We start from the raw sequence: 21248 nt of genomic DNA, 5'->3' as shown, positions 1-21248 counted from the left end.
GCAGAACAGCAAAGTGCATATCTGGATGAGGAAAACATGTTGAGTGACACCAAAATTGATTCCAATGTTTTCCTCTACACCATTGTAAACTTAACCTCCACAAATTCTAACATAGTGGCAAAGTGCATATCTCAGTGAGATAAGCATTTTAGTAATTTCTGATATGATTCCAATTATTTCCTCAAACCAAATGAGCTGTTCCCGCTCACAATCTGACATTGCACTCATTCTCTGACTGCGCGAAGAATTATGGGTAGAAGAACATAGATTTCCAAAGAGTTGCTGAATGCCAGTGAGTCTCTGCTGCCAAAAGCCAGATCTTTCACCAAGTTTCATAAATAGATGAGTAAAGCATTTTGATCAAATCCAGGACTGTTTCTGACGATTTCCTCCAAGATATCTCCAAAAATTTGATATTTCAGTAAAGAGTGAAAAGTTTTCAGTTTCCAAAAGAAAATCTTTCACCAAGTTCATCATTTCACTCCCTCCTCATTTGTCTCCAAAGATTCTCTCAATGCTATTGACACTTTACAGCCAAAACTTTGATAATGCGGCAAGTGCATATCCCGAAGAGATCAGCATTTTGAGTAAATCCAGGTTTGGCGGTAAATATAACATCAAATCCACTGACTGATGAAGGCTGAAAAGCTGACAGCGCAGCAAAGCCCATATCTGGATGAGGTAAGCATGTTGAGTGACACCAAAATTGATTCCAATGTTTTCCTCTATGCCATTGTAACATTAACCTCCACAAATTCCAACATTGCGGCAAAGTGCATACCTCAGTGAGATAAGCATGTTATTAATTTCACATGTGATTCCAATTGCTTCCTCAAACCAAATGAGCTGTACCCGCTCACAGCCTGATATTGCACTCATTCTCTGACTGTGCGAAGAATTGTCGATAGAACAACATAGATATCCAAAGAGTTGCTGAATGCCAGTCAGTCTCTGTTGCCAAAAGTCAGATCATAAGAACATAAGAACATAAGAAATAGGAGCAGGAGTAGGCCATCTAGCCCTTCGAGCCTGCCCCGCCATTCAATAAGATCATGGCTGATCTGTTTTGGCTCAGTTCCACTTTCCCGCCCTCTCCCCATAACCCTTAATCCCCTCTCTTATCAAAAACCCATCAACCCGCTTCTTAAAAATATTTAGCGAGGCAGCCTCCACCACTTCAACGGGCAGAGAATTCCAGAGATTCACCACCCTTTGAGTGAAGAAGTTCCTCCTCAACTCCGTTCTAAACCGCCTCCCCTTTATCTTGAGGCTGTGCCCCCTAGTCCTACTGTCTTTTTTGAGCGGGAAGAGTCTCTCCACCTCTATCCTACCCATCCCATTCATCATCTTATACGTCTCAATGAGATCTCCCCTCATTCTTCTAAACTCTAACGAGTACAAGCCTAGTTTATTCAGCCTCTCCTCATAGCTCAATCCCCTCAACTCCGGTATCAGCCTAGTAAACCTCCTCTGCACTCCCTCCAGGGCCAAAATATCCTTGCGCAGGTGCGGCGCCCAAAACTGCACACAGTACTCCAGCTGCGGCCTCACCAATGCCCTATACAGCTGCAGCAAGACCTCCCTACTTTTATATTCAATCCCCCTCGCTATGAAGGCCAGCATCCCATTCGCCTTCCTGACCACCTGCTGCACCTGCAAGCTGGGTTTTTGCGACTCATGCACAAGGACCCCGAGGTCCCTCTGCACCGTCGCCTGCTGCAGTTTTTCACCACGTAAGTGATAGTTCTGTGTGGAGAGTCTGCAGAAGGATCTAGATAGGCTGGGCGAATGGGCCAGGAAATGGCAAATGGAATTTAATGTTGGCAAGTGTGAGGTGGTCCACTTTGGTAGGAAGAATGGTAGGAAGGACTATTACATACGCCAAGTTTCATAACCTGATGAGAATAGCATTTTGAGCAAATCCAGAACTGTTTCTGACGATTTCCACAAAGATATCTCCAAAAATTTGATACTTCAGTAAAGAGTAAAAAGTTTTCACTTTCCAAAAGAAATTCGTTCACCAAGTCCATCATTTTACTCCCTCCTCATTTGTTTCCAAAGATTCTCTCAAGTCTATTGACACTTTACAGCCAAAACTCTGATAATGCGGCAAACTGCATATCTCGAAGAGATCAGTATTTTGAGTAAATCCAGGTTTGGCGGTAAATATAACATCAAATCCACTGACTCATGTAGGCTGAAAAGCTGACAGCGCAGCAAAGTGCATGTCTGGATGAGGTAAGCATGTTGAGTGACACCAAAATTGATTCCAATGTTTTCCTCGTTGCCATTGCATCCTTAAACTCCTCAAATTCTAACATAGCGGCAAAGTGCATATCTCAGTGAGATAAGCATTTTAGTAATTTCACCTATGATTCCAATTATTTCCTCAACCCAAATGAGCTGTTCCCTCTCACAGTCTGATATTGCACTCATTCTCTGACTGCGCGAAGAATTGTGGGTAGAAGAACATAGATTTCCAAAGAGTTGCTGAATGCCAGTGAGTCTCTGCTGCCAAAAGCCAGATCTTTCACCCAGTTTCATAAATAGATGAGTAAAGCATTTTGATCAAATCCAGGACTGTTTCTGACGATTTCCTCCAAGATATCTCCAAAAATTTGATATTTCAGTAAAGAATGAAAAGTTTTCAGTTTCCAAAAGAATATCTTTCACCAAGTTCATCGTTTCACTCCCTCCTCATTTGTCTCCAAAGATTCTCTCAATGCTATTGACACTTTACAGCCAAAACTCTGATAATGCGGCAACGTGCATGTCTCGCAGTGATCAGCATTTTGAGTAAATCCAGGTTTGGCGGTAAATATAACATCAAATCCACTGACTCATGATGGCTGAAAAGCTAACAGCGCAGCAAAGCCCATATCTGGATGAGGTAAGCATGTTGAGTGACACCAAAATTGATTCCAATGTTTTCCTCTATGCCATTGTAACCTTAACCTCCACAAATTCCAACATTGCGGCAAAGTGCATACCTCAGTGAGATTAGCATGTTATTAATTTCACATGTGATTCCAATTGTTTCCTCAAACCAAATGAGCTGTACCCGCTCACAGCCTGATATTGCACTCATTCTCTGACTGTGCGAAGAATTGTCGATAGAACAACATAGATATCCAAAGAGTTGCTGAATGCCAGTCAGTCTCTGTTGCCAAAAGTCAGATCATACGCCAAGTTTCATAACCTGATGACAAAAGAATTTTGAGCAAATCCAGAACTGTTTCTGACGATTTCCACAAAGATATCTCCAAAAATTTGACACTTCAGTAAAGAGTAAAAAGTTTTCACTTTCCAAAAGAAATTCGTTCACCAAGTCCATCATTTTACTCCCTCCTCATTTGTTTCCAAAGATTCTCTCAAGTCTATTGACACTTTACAGCCAAAACTCTGATAATGCGGCAAACTGCATATCTCGAAGAGATCAGTATTTTGAGTAAATCCAGGTTTGGCGGTAAATATAACATCAAATCCACTGACTCATGTAGGCTGAAAAGCTGACAGCGCAGCAAAGTGCATATCTGGATGAGGTAAGCATGTTGAGTGACACCAAAATTGATTCCAATGTTTTCCTCGTTGCCATTGCATCCTTAAACTCCTCAAATTCTAACATAGCGGCAAAGTGCATATCTCAGTGAGATAAGCATTTTAGTAATTTCACATATGATTCCAATTATTTCCTCAACCCAAATGAGCTGTTCCCTCTCACAGTCTGATATTGCACTCATTCTCTGACTGCGCGAAGAATTGTGGGTAGAAGAACATAGATTTCCAAAGAGTTGCTGAATGCCAGTGAGTCTCTGCTGCCAAAAGCCAGATCTTTCACCCAGTTTCATAAATAGATGAGTAAAGCATTTTGATCAAATCCAGGACTGTTTCTGACGATTTCCTCCAAGATATCTCCAAAAATTTGATATTTCAGTAAAGAGTGAAAAGTTTACACTTTCCAAAAGAAAATCTTTCACCAAGTTCTTCATTTTACGCGCTCCTCATTTGTTTCCAAAGATTCTCTCCAGGCTAGTGACACTTTACAGCCAAAACTCTGATAATGCGGCAACGTGCATGTCTCGCAGTGATCAGCATTTTGAGTAAATCCAGGTTTGGCGGTAAATATAACATCAAATCCACTGACTCATGATGGCTGAAAAGCTAACAGCGCAGCAAAGCCCATATCTGGATGAGGTAAGCATGTTGAGTGACACCAAAATTGATTCCAATGTTTTCCTCTATGCCATTGTAACCTTAACCTCCACAAATTCTAACATTGCGGCAAAGTGCATACGTCAGTGAGATAAGCATGTTATTAATTTCACATGTGATTCCAATTGTTTCCTCAACCCAAATGAGCTGTTCCCTCTCTCAATCTGATATTGCACTCATTCTCTGACTGCGCGATGAGTTGTGGATAGAACAACATTGATATCCAAAGAGTTGCTGAATGCCAGTCAGTCTCTGTTGCCAAAAGTCAGATCTTTTGCCAAGTTTCATAACGAGGTGAGAAAATCATTTTGAGCAAATCCAGGACTGTTTCTGACGATTTCCACAAAGATATCTCCAAAAATTTGATATTTCAGTAAAGAGTGAAAAGTTTTCACTTTCCACAAGAAAATCTTTCACCAAGTTCATCATTTCACTCCCTCCTCATTTGTCTCCAAAGATTCTCTCAATGCTATTGACACTTTACAGCGAAACTCTGAGAATGCGGCAAAGTGCATATCCCGAAGAGATCAGCATTTTGAGTAAATCCAGGTTTGGCGGTAAATATAACATCAAATCCACTGACTCATGAAGGCTGAAAAGCTGACAGCGCAGCAAAGCCCATACCTGGATGGAGTAAGCATGTTGAGTGACACCAAAATTGATTCCAATGTTTTCCTCGTTGCCATTGTAACCTTACCCTCCTCAAATTCTAATATAGCGGCAAAGTGCATATCTCAGTGAGATAAGCATTTTAGTAATTTCACATATGATTCCAATTATTTCCTCAACCCAAATGAGCTGTTCCCTCTCTCAATCTGATATTGCACTCATTCTCTGACTGCGCGAAGAATTGTGGGTAGAAGAACATAGATTTCCAAAGAGTTGCTGAATGCCAGTGAGTCTCTGCTGCCAAAAGCCAGATCTTTCACCAAGTTTCATAAATAGATGAGTAAAGCATTTTGATCAAATCCAGGACTGCTTCTGACGATTTCCTCCAAGATATCTCCAAAAATTTGATATTTCAGTAAAGAGTGAAAAGTTTTCAGTTTCCAAAAGAAAATCTTTCACCAAGTTCATCATTTCACTCCCTCCTCATTTGTCTCCAAAGATTCTCTCAATGCTACTGACACTTTACAGCCAAAACTCTGATAATGCGGCAAAGTGCATATCCCGAAGAGATCAGCATTTTGAGTAAATCCAGGTTTGGCGGTAAATATAACATCAAATCCGGTGACTCATGATGGCTGAAAAGCTGACAGCGCAGCAAAGTGCATATCTGGATGAGGTAAGCATGTTGAGTGACACCAAAATTGATTCCAATGTTTTCCTCTATGCCATTGTAACATTAACCTCCACAAATTCCAACATTGCGGCAAAGTGCATACCTCAGTGAGATAAGCATGTTATTAATTTCACATGTGATTCCAATTGTTTCCTCAAACCAAATGAGCTGTACCCGCTCACAGCCTGATATTGCACTCATTCTCTGACTGTGCGAAGAATTGTCGATAGAACAACATAGATATCCAAAGAGTTGCTGAATGCCAGTCAGTCTCTGTTGCCAAAAGTCAGATCATACGCCAAGTTTCATAACCTGATGACAAAAGAATTTTGAGCAAATCCAGAACTGTTTCTGACGATTTCCACAAAGATATCTCCAAAAATTTGATACTTCAGTAAAGAGTAAAAAGTTTTCACTTTCCAAAAGAAATTCGTTCACCAAGTCCATCATTTTACTCCCTCCTCATTTGTTTCCAAAGATTCTCTCAAGTCTATTGACACTTTACAGCCAAAACTCTGATAATGCGGCAAACTGCATATCTCGAAGAGATCAGTATTTTGAGTAAATCCAGGTTTGGCGGTAAATTTAACATCAAATCCACTGACTCATGTAGGCTGAAAAGCTGACAGCGCAGCAAAGTGCATATCTGGATGAGGTAAGCATGTTGAGTGACACCAAAATTGATTCCAATGTTTTCCTCGTTGCCATTGCATCCTTAAACTCCTCAAATTCTAACATAGCGGCAAAGTGCATATCTCAGTGAGATAAGCATTTTAGTAATTTCACATATGATTCCAATTATTTCCTCAACCCAAATGAGCTGTTCCCTCTCACAATCAGATATTGCACTCATTCTCTGACTGCGCGAAGAATTGTGGGTAGAACAACATAGTTTTCAAAAGAGTTGCAGAATGCCAGAGAGTCTCTGCTACCAAAAGCCAGATCTTTCACCAAGTTTCATAAATAGATGAGTAAAGCATTTTGATCAAATCCAGGACTGTTTCTGACGATTTCCTCCAAGATATCTCCAAAAATTTGATATTTCAGTAAAGAGTGAAAAGTTTACACTTTCCAAAAGAAAATCTTTCACCAAGTTCTTCATTTTACGCGCTCCTCATTTGTTTCCAAAGATTCTCTCAAGGCTAGTGACACTTTACAGCCAAAACTCTGATAATGAGGCAACCTGCATATCGCGAAGACATCAACATTTTGAGTAAATCCAGGTTTGGCGGTAAATATAACATCAAATCCACTGACTGATGTAGGCTGAAAAGCTGACAGCACAGCAAAGTGCATATCTGGATGAGGAAAACATGTTGAGTGACACCAAAATTGATTGCAATGTTTTCCTCTTCACCATTGTATCCTTAACCTCCACAAATACTGACTAACGGCAAAGTGCATATCTCAGTGAGATAAGCATTTTAGTAATTTCACATATGATTCCAATTATTTCCTCAACCCTAATGAGCTGTTCCAGCTCACAATCTGATATTGCACTCATTCTCTGACTGCGCCAAGAATTGTGGGTAGAACAACATAGATTTCCAAAGAGTGGCGGAATGCAACTCAGTCTCTGTTGCCAAAAGTCAGATCTTTTGCCTAGATTCATAACCAGGTGACAAAAGCATTTTGAGCAAATCCAGGACTGTTTCTGACGATTTCCACAAATATATCTCCAAAAATTTGATATTTCAGTAAAGAGTGAAAAGTTTTCACATTCCAAAAGAAAATCTTTCACGAAGTTCATCATTTCACTCCCTCCTCATTTGTCTCCAAAGATTCTCTCAATGCTACTGACACTTTACAGCCAAAACTCTGATAATTCGGCAAAGTGCATTATCCCGAAGAGGTCAGCATTTTGAGTAAATCCAGGTTTGGCCGTAAATATAACATCAAATCCACTGACTCATGTAGGCTGAAAAGCTGACAGCGCAGCAAAGCCCATACCTGGATGGAGTAAGCATGTTGAGTGACACCAAAATTGATTCCAATGTTTTCCTCTTCACCATTGTATCCTTAACCTCCACAAATTCTAACTTCACGGCAAAGTGCATATCACAGTGAGATAAGCATTTCAGTAATTACACATATGATTCCAATTCTTTCCTCAAACCAAATGAGCTGTTCCCGCTCACAATCTGATATTGCACTCATTCTCTGACTGCGCGAAGAATTGTGGGTAGAAGAACATAGATTTCCAAAGAGTTGTTGAATGCCAGACAGTCTCTATTGCCAAAAGTCAGATCTTACGCCAAGTTTCATAACCTGATGAGAAAAGCATTTTGAGCAAATCCAGAACTGTTTCTGACGATTTCCACAAAGATATCTCCAAAAATTTGATACTTCAGTAAAGAGTAAAAAGTTTTCACTTTCCAAAAGAAATTCGTTCACCAAGTCCATCATTTTACTCCCTCCTCATTTGTTTCCAAAGATTCTCTCAAGTCTATTGACACTTTACAGCCAAAACTCTGATAATGCGGCAAACTGCATGTCTCGAAGAGATCAGCATTTTGAGTAAATCCAGGTTTGGCGGTAAATATAACATCAAATCCACTGACTCATGTAGGCTGAAAAGCTGACAGCGCAGTAAAGTCCATACCTGGATGGAGTAAGCATGTTGAGTGACACCAAAATTGATTCCAATGTTTTCCTCGTTGCCATTGTATCCTTAAACTCCCCAAATTCTAACATAGCGGCAAAGTGCATATCTCAGTGAGATAAGCATTTTAGTAATTTCACATATGATTCCAATTATTTCCTCAACCCAAAGGAGCTGTTCCCGCTCACAATCTGATATTGCACTCATTCTCTGACTGCGCGAAGAATTGTGGGTAGAAGAACATAGATTTCCAAAGAGTTGCTGAATGCCAGTGAGTCTCTGCTGCCAAAAGCCAGATCTTTCACCAAGTTTCATAAATAGATGAGTAAAACATTTTGAGCAAATCCAGAACTGTTCCTGACGATTTTCACAAAGATATCTCCAAAAATTTGGCATTTCAGTAAAGAGTGAAAAGTTTTCACTTTCCAAAAGAAATTCGTTCACCAAGTCCATCATTTTACACCCTCCTCATTTGTCTCCAAAGATTCTCTCAATGCTATTGACACTTTAAAGCCAAAACTCTGATAATGCGGCAAAGTGCATATCCCGAAGAGATCAACATTTTGAGTAAATCCAGGTTTGGCGGTAAATATAACATCAAATCCAGTGACTCATGAAGGCTGAAAAGCTGACAGCGCAGCAAAGTGCATATCTGGATGAGGTAAGCATGTTGAGTGACACCAAAATTGATTCCAATGTTTTCCTCTATGCCTTTGTAACCTTAACCTCCACAAATTCCAACATTGCGGCAAAGTGCATACCTCAGTGAGATAAGCATGTTATTAATTTCACATGTGATTCCAATTGTTTCCTCAAACCAAATGAGCTGTACCCGCTCACAGCCTGATATTGCACTCATTCTCTGACTGCGCGAAGAATTGTGGATAGAACATCATAGATATCCAAAGAGTTGCTGAATGCCAGTCAGTCTCTGTTGCCAAAAGTCAGATCTTACGCCAAGTTTCATAACCTGATGAGAAAAGCATTTTGAGCAAATCCAGGACTGTTTCTGACGATTCCCAAAAAGATATCTCCAAAAATTTGATAGTTCAGTAAAGAGTGAAATGTTTTCACTTTCCAACAGAAAATCGTTCACCAAGTTCATCAGTTCACTCCCTCCTCATTTGTTTCCAAAGATTCTCTCAATGCTATTGACACTTTACAGCCAAAACTCTGATAATGCGCCAAACTGCATATCTCGAAGAGATCAGTATTTTGAGTAAATCCAGGTTTGGCGGTAAATATAACATCAAATCCACTGACTCATGTAGGCTGAAAAGCTGACAGCGCAGCAAAGCCCATACCTGGATGGAGTAAGCATGTTGAGTGACACCAAAATTGATTCCAATGTTTTCCTCGTTGCCATTGTATCCTTAAACTCCCCAAATTCTAACATAGTGGCAAAGTGCATATCTCAGTGAGATAAGCATTTTAGTAATTTCACATATGATTCCAATTATTTCCTCAACCCAAATGAGCTGTTCCCTCTCACAATCTGATATTGCACTCATTCTCTGACTGCGCGAAGAATTGTGGGTAGAAGAACATAGATTTCCAAAGAGTTGCTGAATGCCAGTGAGTCTCTGCTGCCAAAAGCCAGATCTTTCACCAAGTTTCATAAATAGATGAGTAAAACATTTTGAGCAAATCCAGAACTGTTCCTGACGATTTTCACAAAGATATCTCCAAAAATTTGGCATTTCAGTAAAGAGTGAAAAGTTTTCACTTTCCAAAAGAAATTCGTTCACCAAGTCCATCATTTTACACCCTCCTCATTTGTCTCCAAAGATTCTCTCAAGTCTATTGACAGTTTGCAGCCAAAACTCTGATAATGCGGCAACGTGCAAATCTCAAAGAGATCAGCATTTTGAGTAAATCCAGGTTTGGCGGTAAATATAACATCAAATCCACTGACTCATGTAGGCTGAAAAGCTGACAGCGCAGCAAAGTCCATATCTGGATGGAGTAAGCATGTTGAGTGACACCAAAATTGATTCCAATGTTTTCCTCGTTGCCATTGCATCCTTAAACTCCTCAAATTCTAACATAGCGGCAAAGTGCATATCTCAGTGAGATAAACATTTTAGTAATTTCACATATGATTCCAATTATTTCCTCAACCCAAATGAGCTGTTTCCTCTCACAGTCTGATATTGCACTCATTCTCTGACTGCGCGAAGAATTGTGGGTAGAAGAACATAGATTTACAAAGAGTTGCTGAATGCCAGTGAGTCTCTGCTGCCAAAAGCCAGATCTTTCACCCAGTTTCATAAATAGATGAGTAAAGCATTTTGATCGTATCCAGGACTGTTTCTGACGATTTCCTCCAAGATATCTCCAAGAATTTGATATTTCAGTAAAGAGTGAAAAGTTTTCAGTTTCCAAAAGAAAATCTTTCATCAAGTTCATCATTTCACTCCCTCCTCATTTGTCTCCAAAGATTCTCTCAATGCTATTGACAATTTACAGCCAAAACTTTGATAATGCGGCAAAGTGCATATCCCGAAGAGATCAGCATTTTGAGTAAATCCAGGTTTGGCGGTAAATATAACATCAAATCCGGTGACTCATGTAGGCTGAAAAGCTGACAGCGCAGCAAAGTGCATATCTGGATGGAGTAAGCATGTTGAGTGACACCAAAATTGATTCCAATGTTTTCCTCTATGCCATTGTAACCTTAACCTCCACAAATTCCAACATTGCGGCAAAGTGCATACCTCAGTGAGATAAGCATGTTATTAATGTCACATGTGATTCCAATTGTTTCCTCAAACCAAATGAGCTGTACCCGCTCACAGCTTGATATTGCACTCATTCTCTGACTGCACGAAGAATTGTCGATAGAACAACATAGATATCCAAAGAGTTGCTGAATGCCAGTCAGTCTCTGTTGCCAAAAGTCAGATCATACGCCAAGTTTCATAACCTGATGAGAAAAGCATTTTGAGCAAATCCAGAACTGTTTCTGACGATTTCCACAAAGATATCTCCAAAAATTTGATATTTCAGTAAAGAGTAAAAAGTATTCACTTTCCCAAAGAAAATCTTCCACCAAGTTCAACATTTTACTCCCTCCTCATTTGATTCCAAAGATTTTCTCAATGCTATTGACACTTTACAGCCAAAACTCTGATAAAGCGGCAAAGTGCATTATCCCGAAGTGATCAGCATTTTGAGTAAATCCAGGTATGGCGGTAAATATAACATTAAATCCACTGACTGATGTATGCTGAAAAGCTGACAGAGCAGCAAAGTGCATATCTGGATGAGGAAAACATGTTGAGTGACACCAAAATTGATTGCAATGTTTTCCTCTTCACCATTGTATCCTTAACCTCCACAAATACTGACTAACGGCAAAGTGCATATCTCAGTGAGATAAGCATTTTAGTAATTTCACATATGATTCCAATTATTTCCTCAACCCTAATGAGCTGTTCCAGCTCACAATCTGATATTGCACTCATTCTCTGACTGCGCGAAGAATTGTGGGTAGAACAACATAGACTTCCAAAGAGTGGCTGAATGCAACTCAGTCTCTGTTGCCAAAAGTCAGATCTTTTGCCAAGATTCATAACCAGGTGACAAAAGCATTTTGAGCAAATCCAGGACTGTTTCTGACGATTTCCTCCAAGATATCTCCAAAAATTTGATATTTCAGTAAAGAGTGAAAAGTTTTCAGTTTCCAAAAGAAAATCTTTCACCAAGTTCATCATTTTACTCCCTCCTCATTTGTCTCCAAAGATTCTCACAATGCTATTGACAATTTACAGACAAAACTCTGATAATGCGGCAAACTGCATATCCCGAAGAGATCAGTATTTTGAGTAAATCCAGGTTTGGCGGTAAATATAACATCAAATCCACTGACTCATGTAGGCTGAAAAGCTGACAGCACAGCAAAGTGCATATCTGGATGAGGTAAGCATGTTGAGTGACACCAAAATTGATTCCAATGTTTTCCTCTATGCCATTGTAACCTTAACCTCCACAAATTCTAACATTGCGGCAAAGTGCATACCTCAGTGAGATAAGCATGTTATTAATTTCACATGTGATTCCAATTGTTTCCTCAACCCAAATGAGCTGTACCCGCTCACAATCTGATATTGCACTCATTCTCTGACTGCGCGAAGAATTGTGGATAGAACATCATAGATATCCAAAGAGTTGCCGAATGCCAGTCAGTAACTGTTGCCAAAAGTCAGAGCTTACGCCAAGTTTCATAACCTGATGAGAAAAGCATTTTGAGCAAATCCAGAACTGTTTCTGACGATTCCCACAAAGATATCTCCAAAAATTTGATAGTTCAGTAAAGAGTGAAATGTTTTCACTTTCCAACAGAAAATCGTTCACCAAGTTTATCATTTTACTCCCTCCTCATTTGTCTCCAAAGATTCTCTCAATGCTATTGACAATTTACAGCCAAAACTTTGATAATGCGGCAAAGTGCATATCTCGCAGAGATCAGCATTTTGAGTAAATCCAGGTTTGGCGGTAAATATAACATCAAATCCACTGACTCATGTAGGCTGAAAAGCTGACAGCACAGCAAAGTCCATATCTGGATGGAGTAAGCATGTTGAGTGACACCAAAATTGATTCCAATGTTTTCCTCGTTCCCATTGTAACCTTAACCTCCACAAATTCTAACGTAGCGGCAAAGTGCATATCTCAGTGAGATAAGCATTTTAGTAATTTCACATATGATTCCAATTATTTCCTCAACCCAAATGAGCTGTTCCCGCTCACAATCTGATATAGCACTCATTCTCTGACTGCGCGAAGAATTGTGGATAGAAGAACATAGATTTCCAAAGAGTTGTTGAATGCCAGTGAGTCTCTGTTGCCAAAAGTTGGATCTTACGCCAAGTTTCATAACCTGATGAGAAGAGCATTTTGAGCAAATCCAGAACTGTTTCTGACGATTTTCACAAAGATATCTCCAAAAATTTGGCATTTCAGTAATGAGTGAAAAGTTTTCACTTTCCAAAAAAAACTTTCACCAAGTTCATCATTTTACACCCTCCTCATTTGTTTCCAAAGATTCTCTCAAGTCTATTGACACTTTATAGCCAAAACTCTGATAATGCGGCAACGTGCAAATCTCAAAGAGATCAGTATTTTGAGTAAATCCAGGTTTGGCGGTAAATATAACATCAAATCCACTGACTCATGTAGGCTGAAAAGCTGACAGCGCAGCAAAGTGCATATCTGGATGAGGAAAGCATGTTGAGTGACACCAAAATTGATTCCAATGTTTTCCTCGTTGCCATTGTATCCTTAAACTCCCCAAATTCTGACATAGCGGCAAAGTGCATATCTCAGTGAGATAAGCATTTTAGTAAATTCACATATGATTCCAATTGTTTTCTCAACCCAAATGAGCTGTTCCCGCTCAGAATCTGTTTTTGCACTCATTCTCTGACTGCGCGAAGAATTGTCGATAGAACAACATAGATTTCCAAAGAGTTGCTGAATGCCAGTCAGTCTCTGTTGCCAAAAGTCAGATCTTACGCCAAGTTTCATAACCTGATGAGAAAAGCATTTTGAGCAAATCCAGAACTGTTTCTGACGATTTCCACAAAGATATCTCCAAAAATTTGATATTTCAGTAAAGAGTGAAAAGTTTTCACTTTCCAAAAGAAAATCTTTCACCAAGTTCATAATTTTACTCCCTCCTCATTTGTTTCCAAAGATTCTCTCAAGACTTTACAGCCAAAACTCTGATAATGCGGCAAAGTGCATATCTCGAAGACATCAGCATTTTCAGTAAATCCAGGTTTGGCGGTAAATATAACATCAAATCCATTGACTCATGAAGGCTGAAAAGCTGACAGAGCAGTTTAGTGCATATCTGGATGAGGTAAGCATGTTGAGTAACACCAGAATTGTTTCCAATGTTTTCCTCTCCCATTGTAACGTGAATCTCCACAAATTCTAACTTTGCGGCAAAGTGCATATCTCGGTGAGATAAGCATTTTAGTCATCCCACATTTGATTCCAATTATTTCCTCAAACCAAATGAGCTGTTCCCGCTCACAATCTGATATTGCACTCATCCTCTAACTGCGCGAAGAATTGTGGGTAGAACAACATAGATTCCCAAAGAGTTGTTGAATGCCAGTGAGTCACTGTTGCCAAAAGTCAGATCTTTCGCCAAGTTTCATAACCTGATGAGAAAAGCATTTTGAGCAAATCCAGAACTGTTCCTGACGATTTCCACAAAGATATCTCCAAAAATTTGATATTTCAATAAAGAGTGAAAAGTTTTCAGTTTCCAAAAGAAAATCTTCCACCAAGTTCATCATTTCACTCCCTCCTCATTTGTTTCCAAAGATTCTCTCAAGTCTATTGACACTTTACAGCCAAAACTCTGATAATGCGGCAAAGTGCATATCCCGAAGAGATCAGCATTTTGAGTAAATCCAGGTTTGGCGGTAAATATAACATCAAATCCAGTGACTCATGATGGCTGAAAAGCTGACAGAGCAGCAAAGTGCATATCTGGATGAGGTAAGCATGTTGAGTGAGACCAAAATTGATTCCAATGTTTTCCTCTTCACCATTGTAACCTTAACCTCCACAAATTCTGTCATAGCGGCAAAGTGCATATCACAGTGAGATAAGCATTTCAGTAATTTCACATCTGATTCCAATTATTTCCTCAAACCAAATGAGCTGTTCCCGCTCACAATCTGATATTGCACTCATTCTCTGACTGCGTGAAGAATTGTGGGTAGAACAACATAGATATCCAAAGAGTTGCTGAATGCCAGAGAGTCTCTGTTGCCAAAAGTCAGATCTTACGCCAAGTTTCATAACCTGATGAGAAAAGCATTTTGAGCAAATCCAGAATTGTTTCTGATGATTTCCACAAAGATATCTCCAAAAATTTGATTTTTCAGTATAGAGTGAAAAGTTTTCACTTTCCAAAAGAAAATCTTTCAACAAGTTCATCATTTCAGTCCTTCCTCATTTGTTTCCAAACTTTCTCTCAATGCTTTTGACACTTTAAAGCCAAAACTCTGATATTACGGCAAAATGCTTATCTCGAAGAGATCAGCATTTTGAGTAAATCAAGAGATCCGTCATTTTGGCAGAACCAACGGGATGAACGAGTACACTATCAAGGGCAGAAGTCTGAGTAGTGTTGAAGAGCAGAAGGATCTAGGGGTCCGGGTCCTCAGGACTCTTAAATCGGCCTCGCAGGTGGAGGAGGTGGTCAAGAAGGCGTATGGTGTACTGGCCTTCATTAATCGAGGGATTGAGTTTAGGAGTCGGGAGGTAATGCTGCAACTTTATAAGACCCTTGTCAGGCCTCATTTGGAGTACTGTGCGCAGTTCTGGTTGCCTCACTATAGGAAAGATGTAGAAGCTATTGAGAGGGTACAGAGGAGATTTACAAGGATGTTGCCTGGACTGGGAGGCATGCCTTATGAAGTTAGGTTGAGGGAGCTGGGACTCTTTTCCCTGGAGAGACGAAGGTTGAGAGGCGACCTGATAGAAGTTTACAAAATGTCGAGAGGAATAGATAGGGTGGACTCTCAGAGGTATTTCCCCAGGTTGAAATGGTTGCTATGAGAGGACACAGATTTAAGGTGCAAGGAGGGAAGTTCAGAAGTGATGTTAGGGGTAAGTTTTTCACTCAGAGGGTGGTGAGTGGATGGAATCGGCTGCCGTCAGTGGTGGTGGAGGCGAACTCGCTGGGGTCTTTTAAAAGACTTCTGGATGAGTATATGGGGTTTAATGAGATTGAGGGTTATAGATAGGTCTGTTGGTTGGTAGGTGTTGATGTGATCGGTGCAACTCGTGGGCCGAAGGGCCTGTTTGTGCTGTAGTGTTCTATGTTCTAAATCCAGGTTTGGCGGTAAATATAACATCAAATCCACTGACTCATGTAGGCTGAAAAGCTGACAGAGCAGCAAAGTGCATATCTGGATGAGGTAAGCATGTTGAGTTACACCAGAATTGTTTCCAATGTTATCCTCTCCCATTATAACGTGAAACTCCACAAATTCTAACTTTGCGCAAAGTGCATATCTCAGTGAGATAAGCATTTCAGTCATCCCACATTTGATTCCAATTATTTCCTCAAACCAAATGAGCTGTTCCCGCTCACAATCTGATATTGCACTCATTCTCTGACTGCGTGAAGAATTGTGGGTAGAACAACATAGATTTCCAAAGAGTTGCTGAATGCCAGTGAGTCTCTGTTGCCAAAAGTCAGATCTTTCGCCAAGTTTCATAACTAGATGAGAAAAGCATTTTGAGCGAATGCAGAACTGTTTCTGACGATTTCCACAAGCATATCTCCGAAATTTCATGTTTCAGTGTAAAGTGAATACATTTCAGTTTCACTTCATCATATCACTCCTTCCTCATCTGTTTCCAAAGATTCTCTCAACGCCATTGACACTTGACTGCGTAAACTCTGTGATTGCGGCTAATTGCATATCTCGCAGTGATCAGCATTTTGAGTAAATCCAGGTTTGGCGGTAAGTATAACATCAAATCCACTGACTCATGTTGGCTGAAAAGCTGACGTTGCAGCAACGTGCATATCTGGATGAGGTAAGCATGTTGAGTAACACCAAAATTGATTCCAATGTTTTCCTCAATACCATTTCAACCTTAAATGCCACAAATTTTAACATAGCGGCAAAGTGCATATCTCGGTGAGATAAGCATTTTAGCAAATCCACATTTGATTCCAATAATTTCCTCAATGCCAATGAAGTATTCCTGCCGAAAATCTGATATTACACTCAGTGTCTGACTGCGCGAAGAATTCTGGGTAGATCAACATAGATTTCCAAAGGGTCGCTGAATGCCAGTCAGTCTCTGTTGCCAAAAGTCAGATCCCTCGCGAAGTTCCATAACTGAATGAGAAAACATTTTGAGCTGATCAGAATTGTTTCCGACGATTTCCACAATGTTATCTCCAAAAATTTGATATTTCAGTAAAGAGTGAAAAGTTTTCAGTTTCTAAAAGAAAATCTTTCACCAAGTTCATCATTTCACTCCCTCCTCATTTGTTTCCAAAGATTCTCTCAATGCTATTGACACTTTACAGCCAAAACTCTGATATTGCGGCAAAGTGCATATCTCGAGGAGAAACCCTGTACACACCTGGCAGGATCCTGATACGCTGCGAAACCCTGTGCACACCTGGCAGGATCCTGATACACTGTGAAACCCTGTACACACCTGGCAGGATCCTGATACACTGAAACCCTGTACACACCCGGCAGGATCCTGATACACTGAAACCCTGTACACTCCTGGCAGGACCCTGATACACTGTGAAACCCTGTACACACCTGGCAGGATCCTGATACACTGTGAAACCCTGTACACACCTGGCAGGATCCTGATACACTGTGAAACCCTGTACACACCTGGCAGGATCCTGATACACTGTGAAACCCTGTACACAGCCGGCAGGATCCCGATACACTGTGAAACCCTGTACACACCTGGCAGGATCCTGATACACTGTGAAACCCTGTACACACCTGGCAGGATCCTGATACACTGTGAAACCCTGTACACACCTGGCAGGATCCTGATACACTGTGAAACCCTGTACACAGCCGGCAGAATGCTGATACACAGCCTGGCTGGATCCTGGAGTGCTGTGCGCACTCTCAGGTTGCTGAGATGGAGGTGCATTTTCATACGGAAGCATGTGGCATACAATTTTCTCCCTCCGACTGTGCACAACATCACAAATAAAAATAGTAAAATTCTGCTTTGATAGCATTCAGCCGCTGAGCAATCTGTGCCCCAACTCCTAACAATATCCAGAACTCAGCTGGGGAAACATCACTGAAGAATTCAAACATTGAACGACTGGAATCTCCATTGTTGTGCAATCAGGATCACGTGGGGATTTGTACTGTCTACAATACACGGCAGCTTGGGTAGTATTCACAATTAGAGAGAAAATATTACCGGAATAGAGATCTGTATTCAAATACAGATAGAATCAAGTAAGGATATGAACATTTTCTTAGCTTTTGTTCACTTTCAAATAAGATTCCCATTAACTTTTTAATGAATTAAATCTGTTTTCAGTATAGTGGTTTTGAGAAGTTACTTATTAACGCTAATAACAAAAAAACACATTTTCTCTCTGTTCTGATTGAAGATCTCCAACAGAAACACAAGGAGACACTCCGGGTACAAACTGAAACTCTGAGAGTGAACACTATCCTCATAAAGGAGAAGGTTAAGATTTTCCAGCTGGTTGATCGATACGCTGAGCTAACGGTTATTTCCAATGTTCGAGATCGGACACTTGTTGAACATGAACTGCTGGCAAGAGGCCGAGATCATGAAGAATGGAGAGTGAAACATCTCCGGAGAGAACTGGAAAAAATCCGAACTGATCAATTGTTCCAGAGCAGCTTTTCCCAGAGAAAATCCAAATCTGGGAATTCAGCAGCAGTGAGCGGAGTCCCGGGAATTGGAAAAACAACAATGGTACAAAAGATTGTTTATGACTGGGCCACTGGGAAAATATACCCACACTTTCAATTTGTCTTCAGTTTTAAATTCCGGGATTTGAACACTATTAACGGGAGAATAAACCTGAGGAATCTGATACTGTTTTTCTACTGTTTTTGTGAGAGGGCATGGGATCCAAGGGCCTTTGGCCTTGTGGATCAAGAACTGGCTTGCCTGCAGAAGGCAGAGAGTGGTTGTGGATGGGTCTTTTTCTGAATGGAGGTCAGTCACCAGTGGAGTGCCCCAGGGATCTGTTCTAGGACCCTTGTTGTTTGTCATTTTCATAAATGACCTGGATGAGGAAGTGGAGGGATGGGTTAGTAAGTTTGCTGATGACACGAAGGTCGGTGGTGTTGTGGATGGTCTGGAAGGATGGCAAAAGTTGCAGCAGGACATAAATAGGATGCAGGACTGGGCGGAGAAGTGGCAGATGGACTTCAACGCGGATAAAAGCGTGGTCGTCCATTTTGGCAGAACCAACGGGATGAACGAGTACACTATCAAGGGCAGGAGTCTTGGTAGTGTTGAAGAACAGAACGATCTTGGGGTCCGGGTCCACAGGACTCTTAAATCAGCCTCGCAGGTGGAGGAGGTGGTCGAGAAGGCGTATGGTGTACTGGCCTTCATTAATCGAGGGATTGAGTTTAGGAGTCGGGAGGTAATGCTGCAACTTTATAAGACCCTTGTCAGGCCTCATTTGGAGTACTGTGCGCAGTTCTGGTCGCCTCACTATAGGAAAGACGTAGAAGCTATTGAAAGGGTACAGAGGAGATTTACAAGGATGTTGCCTGGACTGGGAGGCATGCCTTATGAAGTTAGGTTGAGGGAGCTGGGACTCTTTTCCCTGGAGAGACAAAGGTTGAGAGGCGACCTGATGGAAGTTTATAAAATGTTGAGAGGAATAGATAGGGTGGATTCTCAGAGGCTATTTCCCCAGGTTGAAATGGTCGCTACGAGAGGACACAGATTTAAGGTGCGGGGAGGGAGGTTCAGGAGTGATGTTAGGGTTAAGTTTTTCACTCAGAGGGTGGTGAGTGAATGGAATCGGCTGCCGTCAGTGGTGGTGGAGGCGAACTCGCTGGGGTCTTTTAAAAGACTTCTGGATGAGTATATGGGGTTTAATGGGATTGGGGGTTATAGATAGGTGTTGATGTGATCGGCGCAACTTGTGGGCCGAAGGGCCTGTTTGTGCTCTAGTGTTCTATGTTCTATGTTCTACTTTGGGAATATTCTGGGAGAGCTCTGGAAGAACCCAGAGGGATTGCTGTTTATATTCGATGGTTTGGATGAATTCAAGGACACGATTGATTTTGCCGACAATCGGAGAAATACAGAACCTCAGTCCATGTGCACAGATCCTGAATGCTGGTGTGAAGTGTCTGACATTGTGCACAGTTTAATACAGCACAAGCTGCTCCCAGGATGTTCAGTGCTAGTGACCAGCCGCCCCACTGCATTACATTTATTAGAAAAGGCTAAGATCGCTGTCTGGGCTGAAATCCTGGGATTTGTTGGTGATGAACGGAAGAAATATTTCAACAAGTTTTTTGAAGACCAGACGGTGGCAGCAGCTGTTTTCAAGCACGTGGAGGAGAACGAGATCCTGTACACCATGTGTTACAACCCTTCCTACTGCTGGGTCCTCGCTCTATCACTGGGTCCCTTCTTTACACAAAGAGACAGGAAACAGCAGCAAGTTCCCAAGACCATCACCCAACTATATTCCTACTATATTTACAACATTCTGAAAAACCATGGCCGAGAGATTGAAAACCCCCGTGATGTGTTACTGAAGCTTGGTGAGATGGCCTACACAGGAGTCTCCAAGAAGAAGATTGTGTTTAGAAATGGAGATTTGATTGAGTACAATCTACAACCTTCCCAGTTCCTGTCTGGGTTCCTGATGGAACTTTGAGAGAAAGATGATTCTGCCCAGAGTGTGGTTTACACATTCCCACACCTCACCATCCAAGAGTTTGTATCTGCACTCACACAATTCCTGACTCCAGATCCCAGGGAGATCGGGAAACTCCTCAGTGAAGCTCACAGTGAGGAAGATGGGTGATTTGAGATATTTCTCCGTTTTGTTGCTGGTCTCTCCTCCCCACAGTCAGTTCGACCCCTGGAGGAGTTTCTGGGTCCGTTTCTTCATCAAACAACCTGCCGAGTGATTGACTGGGTGAAGGAGAAGGTTGAAGGGCAGATTGGAGACACAAAGACTGAAACTGGGAAAAGGAAGCTCCTGAACACATTCCACTACCTGTTTGAGTCTCAGAATAGAGCACTGGCTGAGAACACAGTGGGATCTGTGAAAATACTTTCATTTAGGGGATTGCGACTGACCCCGATTGACTGTGTGATCCTGTCTCATGTCATTGGACTCTGTGATACAATAAAACACCTCGATCTGCAGCGATGCCACATTCAGTGTGAAGGGCTCCAGCGGCTGGGACCCGTTCTGCACAAGTGTCAGGAGTTGAGGTAATTGTTTGTTTGGTCTCATAGCGAACATTTTCATTATTGAGAAGCCATTTCCTTTGATCTAATAAAACAGAGACATGTTCATTCGAGGAAGTCGAGAGGGAAACAATGTCCAATGGTCACAGAGAAAGTGTGGGAGAATGGTGCAAAGTAATAATG

General features: G+C 41.1%; 1 protein-coding gene across 1 annotated transcript; it reads left to right on the top strand.

The window, feature by feature from the left end:
- Nucleotides 1–11284: 11284 nt before the first annotated feature.
- On the top strand, nt 11285–20905 carry LOC145337705 (NACHT, LRR and PYD domains-containing protein 12-like). Its single transcript, XM_080182536.1, has 4 exons — nt 11285–11290; nt 18177–18734; nt 19834–20130; nt 20527–20905. The coding sequence occupies exons 1-4, from the start codon at nt 11285–11287 to the stop codon at nt 20671–20673; spliced, it is 1008 nt and encodes a 335-aa protein (XP_080038662.1). The 3' UTR covers nt 20674–20905.
- The last annotated feature ends 343 nt before the right edge of the window (nt 20906–21248 follow it).

The sequence above is a fragment of the Carcharhinus amblyrhynchos genome, unplaced genomic scaffold, assembly GCF_965287045.1.
Source record: "Carcharhinus amblyrhynchos unplaced genomic scaffold, sCarAmb.v2.hapA scaffold_63, whole genome shotgun sequence".
Lineage (NCBI taxonomy): Eukaryota > Metazoa > Chordata > Chondrichthyes > Carcharhiniformes > Carcharhinidae > Carcharhinus > Carcharhinus amblyrhynchos.
The sequence above is the reverse complement of the archived record's forward strand: the minus strand, read 5'-3'. Positions and strand labels throughout refer to the sequence as shown.